We start from the raw sequence: 7107 nt of genomic DNA, 5'->3' as shown, positions 1-7107 counted from the left end.
TTTTGTGTGTGGCTGTATTCTCTTCAGTGGGTTGTACTGTTATTTAATGTGTTTTTGGATTGTTTTGTCGACGACACACCGTGAAAATATCTTTCCAAGAAATTTCAGTAGACAAAAACACGAGCTGTGAAATATTATAAGTGATCTAGAAGCTTTAAACAGCGAATGGCATTGAAAACTCGGCAAGTCTAGTCTCTAACCCTTCTCAGTCTCGCTTTCACTTCATAGCTACCTGTCATGGCGCTGCTCCGAATAAGGTCTCTATGTCCCATGCAAAAGAGGGTGTAATCCTGCCACCTATCAGTGATACAGTGTCACTGCATCCACGTTCCGTAACAGCCAGCAGCACTATGGCTGAACAGGAAGTGCCCGCACCCCTGAAATCTCTCAACTCGGATGATCCAACATTTATCTCCTTTGTTAACAAATCCAGTCGAAATGCCAAAGCATGGTGGCTAAACTTCTCGGGAAAACCCGTATCTTACGGCGACATAAAACCGGGGAAAACGCTCAAGATGAACACGTACCTGAGTAAGTTCGTTACCGTAGAATTAGCAACCTATCCGGTTTGTCGCTCCACTTTGTACTAAAGCAAGTATTTTTTCCAGCTCATCCGTGGATCTTCAGAGCATCTGACGGAGCTAAACTGCTGGCTAACCTCAGTGAAGTTTACTTTCCAACTCAAGCGCAGTATGAGTACGGATACCCGCAGTACCAGTCTGTGTGTGTGACTGCACCAGGTGCGAGTCCATCCTTCATCTCATGATGCTTCATATGCACTAACATGTACACTAGTTTCATTTCAAATAGATATCTATGTTCTGTTTTTGACAGTGTACTCATTACAAGAATATTGTGCACGGTTGATCCGGAGTATGGTGAGAAAAGAAGACATCTGCAAGCTGGAAATCCCCGACTGTTTGAGAAAAGACATCAGTCGTGAACCCGATCTACTGAGAGACATTAAGATGTTATCTGCCAAAATGTCAGTAAATGGTGCAGACTGATCCATTTCCCTCCTCCCGGTCAACTAGAGAGCAGAAATCATTTATGATATCAGATGTTCAAAGTGTGAAAGTATGCAGAAGCTCATAGTTTCACTTTCTTTGAACATGTGGACAAGTTGTTATTCTATGCAACGACAGGGCATCAGCACTTTCATTTCAATTTCCTAATAAGAGCACTGTAGTATTGGGTTCTACCTATTAAACAACTGAAACATCACGGGTATGTTGTGGCAAATAAATAAATACCACTTACATAAAATAAGATGGAATGATTGGATTAATATAGTAAAAGTCCCAGTGCTTTTGGAGGATATCATCACTCTTGGAATTCCGCTCAACCATTTAAATTCAAGGATAGTAACTAACTGTTGTATATGAAGACAACACATACAGGGTAAAATATTTTATTGTTATTACTCCAAATAACATTAAATTATAAACAATCTCAGTTTTTATTTCATACGTGACAATTTTGCCCTTTTAAAAATAAACCAAGAGCAATATTTCTCTATATTATGATAAATATTATTATGACTAATATTGCACTTTGGGTACAGGCATACAGAGATCCCTGAATAATGTTTTATATTTATTGATGCTTTTGAAACTAACTGCATGCTGCTTTAAAATCATGTTTATTTAGTGAACAGTATATTGTTACACCAAAGACTGCTGCAAATAAAAAAAAAAATGTTATTTTCAAGATGTTTGTGTTGTGGTTTCTTTGCAGCTCTTATAACTTTCATGTAATTCGGGCCTTTTAAGTCAAAGTGTCTAGTTACTTTAAAATCATAAACATTCCATTAACACATCCAAACTAAACTAAATATTGCAGGCTTCTCGTAACGTTTGTTCCCAAACCATTAAAGGGATAATTCACCCAAAAATGAAAATTCTGTCATTATTTACTCACCGTCAAATTGTTCCAAATACCATGGAAGTCAATCGGTGCTGTCAACTGTCTGGTTACCAATTTGAGGGTGAGTAAATGATGACAGAATCTTCATTTTTGGGTGAACTATCCCTATAACACTGATTCACAACAACACCTAAATACATATGAAAAATTTACCATGGATTATAGGTCACACTACATTCAAAAACAGAGGAATCCAATCAACAACACCAAGTTAAGTTGTACAATCATATTTGAAACATTCACATTTGGCCATTAAATTACAATTACAACTTTGCAAGTTGAAAGTTCACAGCTGGTTTGCAAACATGGGGAAATTACAATACACTAGCAGTGTCACGAGGAGCATCAACTCAATGCCAATCTAATATTATGCCAAAAATGAACCAAAATCAGGGGAGTTTGCTGTTAATGCCCAAATAGACAGTCTATAGACTCTATAGCACACACACTCCAATAATTCTGAACATTGCAAAAAAAGAAAAACTGCAAAGAATTTAATGGTTTATATTTAGTGCATGTATTTTTACAGATTTTTTTATCATATATAAATATTTCATACTATGATTCACAATGTTTTTTTTTTTTTTGCAGAGATCTGCACTTAATTTGGATTCTAATTAACAATACATTATAATTCGATTAGTTCAAACAGTGTCAAAATTTAAGTTAAAGAAAATCAAAGTATAATATTTTTGTACCACTCCCAGCACTGCACCCAGATTCACCTCTGAAATTGAAGAAGAGCATCACAACATTCAGTGTTTCTTCATGGAGTCGAGAATGCGCAGGATGTACAGGAACAGGTTGACTATGTCCAGGTACAGATTGATGGATGCCAGAACGTGTTCCTCGGGGGACAGCTTATGCATCAGCAAGTGGGTATCGAAAATAATGAACCCGCAGAACAGCAGAGCTCCAGCCCCGGCGAAGACCAACTCCATTGTGTCGTTGTAGAAGAAAAGCTGAAGGAGAGTTTGGCGTGAATCAAATTGTGCGACTTGACCACAAAGCTACGGGTTTCAGTACAAATCAAACTCACTTCATTTGATAATGTTAATTACAATTGAAGAAGAAAATCATTCCATAGAATAAATATAAAATAAATTAAATAACAAAGAATAAATAATATATATTAAATAACTATATATATATATATATAGATATTTTTTATATATGAACTATATATTTAACTATATATATATATATTTATTTTTATATTTTATTATTTAAAATATATTTTGTTCATATTTTATACCTAGAATGGAAGTAATACTCAAACAGAAGTACAGTTTTAACTTCTATTACTTCCAGAACATTCAGTTATACAATTGACAGGCCTCAGACTCACCCTCATAAAGCTTGCAATGATCAAGATCCACAGGCCAGCAAACAGACTAAAGATAAAAATGACCAATTAGGATTTTTCTGCAAGTGCATTATTAATACACAAAACCAATTTGAAGGACAGAGCCAGAACTGTTGCATCAAGTTGTCTATTAAACAATAATATGGATGCAAAAAATCTTCAATTCTCCTCACAAAAGACATTCACTTCTCCCATGCCGACGAGCGGGCCATGCACCACATCAAAAAAACAGAGTTATGACTCATGGAGCCCCGTTATTTTTGTTACATTTCAATTTAATAACTGGAAAGAAGAATGTTTCTCCAGAGACTATTTCTGACTCAAAGAACACCATTCCACATGGATTCAGGAGTAAATGGATTAAAACAATCATTCTTGCACTCAGTTACTGTGATGAATGTGACAGATCTGGGCCTTGAGCGGATGAGGAAGAGAGAATTACCTGGCTCCGAGCTTGCTGAAGTCTCTTTTAGACTGGAAAGTGTAGGCAGTGAGACCCAGGAACACGGCAGACGTGAGCACAAAGGCCTGAAGCACTATTGCGTACTCATAAAATGACACTGAAAGCAGAAAAATACGGTATCAGATGATCCATCACGGAGGTGTCCAATAATATTATGAAACTGGATGTTTATCAATTACGAAAATGCATAAACTTACCTGCAGTGGCTACAGACAGAGACTCCAGCAGAGTCTGCATAAACATGTACAGCCATTACATTATAATACTTCATAAATATGTAATATGTACACACACTGGCCACTTTATTAGGTACACCTTGCTTGTACCAGTCTGGACCCCGTTCAGAACTGCCTTAATTCTTTGTGGCATGGATTCAACAAGGTGCTGAAAACATTACTCAAATTTTGGCCCATATTGATATCATCACGCTGTTGCTGCATATTCATGATGCGAATCTACCGTTCCAGCATATCCCAAAGATATGCTCTATTGGACTGAGATCTGGTGACTCTGGAGGCCATCTGAGTTTAGTGAACTCGTTGTCATGTTCAAAAAAACAGTTTGAGATGATTTGAGCTTTGTGACATGGCGCGTTATCCTGCTGGAAGTAGCCATCAGAAGATGGGAACACAGTGGTCATAAAGGGATGGACATGGTCAGAAACAATGCTCAGGTAGGCTCTGGTGTTTAAATGATGCTCAATTGGTAATAAGAAAATATCTCCACACCATTACACCACCAGAAGCCTGAACCGTTGATACAAGGCAGGATGGGTCCATGCTTTCATGTTGTTTACACCTTACCATCTGAATGTCGCAGCAGAAATCGAGACTGATCAGAACACGCAACAACGTTGTTTCCAATCATCTATTGTCTGTGAGGTGAGCCCGTGTGAATTGTAGCCTCAGTTTCCTGTTCTTAGCTGACAGAAGTGGCACCGGTGTGTGTTCTGCTGCTGTAGCCCATTTGCTTCAAAGTTCGATGTGTTGTATGTTCAGAGACGCTCTTCTGCAAACCTCGGTTGTAACGAGGGGTTATTTGAGTTACTGTTGCCTTTCTATCAGCTACCAGTCTGGCCATTGTCCTCTGACTTCTGACATCAACAAGGCAGTCCCACAGAATTGCCAACCACTGGATATTTTCTCTTTTTCAGACCATTGTCCGTAAACCCTAAAGATGGTTGTGCGTGAAAATCCCAGTAGATCAGCAGTTTCTGAAATACTCAGACCAACAGCCAGGCCACATTCAAAATCACTTAAATTACCTGTCTTCCCCATTCTGATGCTCAGTTTTAACTTTAGCAGATCATCTTGACCATGTCTACATGGATTGAGTTGCAGCCGTGTGATTGGCTAATTAGATATTTGCGTTAACCAGCAGTTGAACAGTTGTACTTAATAAAGTGGCCAGTGAGTGTGTATATCATACTTAAAATCTTGTTTTGAGGTATATACTCACAAATCCAAACAGCAAATAAAGATTGACGGGGTGCTGGTGACGGTACACAGCCAATGCAAGAAGCAGGATAAGGGACCCGATAGCAGATATCAGCACCAGAGCGGGACTGAAAAATTAATGCAGTGGTTCACAATAATATACTTACTTACACAGCTTAAAGTGTATTTTATATCTATCAGCCACAATGATGTGGTGAATCCACAGGGAGGATGTGGTCTTACCTTTCGTGCACAAATGTTTTAATGGGGTTGCAGAGCATGAAAAGGGCAGATACAGCAGTGGTGATGATAATCTGCAGTGAAAGGATGGTGTAGACCTTGCGGAGGAAATCTAGAGAGAAATATGATTTGAGCGTCAACTCCTCAACCATATATACACACACATGTAGTAAATAAATAATTATAAGGTCACACTTTATATTAGGTGTCTTTAACTATTATGTACTTACAAAAAAAAAACTGTTAGGTACAATTTACTTATTGTGTTCAAAAATATGGATATGGTTAGAGACAGGTTTCGTGGAACTGAATTCTATATATTTACATATATTATAGCTAGACAGGGTTTATTTATTCTCAAACAAGGCGTCTATCATTCACACAAAACCTCGATAAGCAGGTTTGACAACTACAGGCAACATTTTTAAGAAACTGTATCATTTCTAATAAAACTAATAATGACATTGTGAAATCAATAAGGAATCCAACGACTCGTGACAGCTGATTTATATAGTGTGCGCCATATGTCTCCTGTGTGCCTTATGATGAAACCAAGTGAAATAAATGTAAATAAAATAGGAACCCCGCTCTAGCTGTTTCACATGTTTATCCTTTCCAAGTCATAACGTTAGTATTATACTGACTGCATTACTGATTACGTAGACTTTTATTGTAAACATCGGCTTAACTCACCCATCCGGATGTGCACACTCGCTGTCGCGACGTTCGTGCCATAATTAAAATCATCCTCAATAGATGATCGCGGATACTTCTCTTCATTCATGTTTGATCGTATTTAACGAGTATCATTTACTGACAAATTGTGATAATCCAAAGGTCTCTTCCGTCGTCTGCCTTTTTTCTTCTTTTGGTGGTTTATATTGTAAACATTCCGTAGCTCAAAGATGTGCTATTGCCACCTAGCGGATTGTCCCAAACCAGCAAGGTGGTACGTGGAAGACAAAGTAAAAAAAACAAACAAACGTAAAAATAAATAAATAAAAAATAAAATGATTAAAATATAATTATTCATCACAATAAAATGATTTAAATAAATAAATAAATAAATTATCTTAAAATAAATATAAATGTGATTAACATATATTAGTTATACGTCTATTAAATACTTTAAAATAAATAAATACAATTGTTGAATAATATAGATACAAATCCTGATTGAAATTAAATAAATAAATAAATAAAATGATTTAAATAAATAAATAAATAAATTATCTTAAAATAAATATAAATGTGATTAACATATATTAGTTATACGTCTATTAAATACTTTAAAATAAATAAAAACAATTGTTGAATAATATAGATACAAATCCTGATTGAAATTAAATAAATAAATAAATAATATATTTAACAGTACACATTAAATAAATAAATAATATATTTAACAGAACACATTACTATAGTGACTAGAAAAATACAACAATGTAACTTAATAGAAGCTAATTTCCGATTATAATATTAATTTAACATTTTAGGATGGGGGTCTCTCACACGAGGATGATCATATTTAGGAGTTCGTGGCATCTACAAAATTTACAACCCCTGCTCTATATTTCTGAAATAGTTACCGAATTAAATTTTCTGTCGGTTGTGAACTGCAATTCCCGATTGGTGAATGATTCACTCATTTGAGTCGGTTCTATTCAATGAATCGT

The 7107-nt window shown here is 36.1% G+C and overlaps 2 protein-coding genes across 2 annotated transcripts; one reads left to right on the top strand and one right to left on the bottom strand.

Moving 5' to 3' along the window:
* Positions 1-315: 315 nt before the first annotated feature.
* Positions 316-1711, top strand: vhll (von Hippel-Lindau tumor suppressor like). Its single transcript, XM_056257436.1, has 3 exons — positions 316-531; positions 609-740; positions 835-1711. Exons 1-3 carry the CDS (start codon positions 351-353, stop codon positions 1005-1007), a joined length of 486 nt encoding a protein of 161 aa, XP_056113411.1. The 5' UTR covers positions 316-350; the 3' UTR covers positions 1008-1711.
* An 815-nt stretch (positions 1712-2526) lies between these two features.
* tmbim4 (transmembrane BAX inhibitor motif containing 4) lies at positions 2527-6315 on the bottom strand. Its single transcript, XM_056257435.1, has 7 exons — positions 6125-6315; positions 5435-5543; positions 5214-5319; positions 3953-3986; positions 3735-3852; positions 3275-3320; positions 2527-2888 (listed from the first exon to the last, which is right to left on the bottom strand). The coding sequence occupies exons 1-7, from the start codon at positions 6213-6215 to the stop codon at positions 2682-2684; spliced, it is 711 nt and encodes a 236-aa protein (XP_056113410.1). The 5' UTR covers positions 6216-6315; the 3' UTR covers positions 2527-2681.
* Positions 6316-7107: the final 792 nt, after the last annotated feature.

The sequence above is a fragment of the Rhinichthys klamathensis genome, unplaced genomic scaffold (assembly GCF_029890125.1).
Source record: "Rhinichthys klamathensis goyatoka isolate OS25496 unplaced genomic scaffold, OSU_Roscu_1.1 h1tg000139l_1, whole genome shotgun sequence".
NCBI classification, from domain to species: Eukaryota; Metazoa; Chordata; class Actinopteri; order Cypriniformes; family Leuciscidae; genus Rhinichthys; species Rhinichthys klamathensis.
Note: the sequence above shows the minus strand (reverse complement) of the source record. Positions and strands in the feature narration are given on the sequence as shown.

Excerpts from the sequence above, each read along its gene's own strand:
- vhll (XM_056257436.1), top strand. The coding sequence starts at position 351 with ATGGCTGAACAGGAAGTGCCCGCACCCCTGAAATCTCTCAACTCGGAT. Across the intron at positions 532-608 it reads CAAGATGAACACGTACCTGA|CTCATCCGTGGATCTTCAGA; the intron begins GTAAGTTCGTTA and ends TATTTTTTCCAG. Across the intron at positions 741-834 it reads TGTGTGTGTGACTGCACCAG|TGTACTCATTACAAGAATAT; the intron begins GTGCGAGTCCAT and ends TGTTTTTGACAG.
- tmbim4 (XM_056257435.1), bottom strand. The coding sequence starts at position 6,215 with ATGAATGAAGAGAAGTATCCGCGATCATCTATTGAGGATGATTTTAAT. Across the intron at positions 5,320-5,434 it reads AAAACATTTGTGCACGAAAG|TCCCGCTCTGGTGCTGATAT; the intron begins GTAAGACCACAT and ends TTAATTTTTCAG. Across the intron at positions 3,321-3,734 it reads TTCAGCAAGCTCGGAGCCAG|TCTGTTTGCTGGCCTGTGGA; the intron begins GTAATTCTCTCT and ends TTTTATCTTTAG.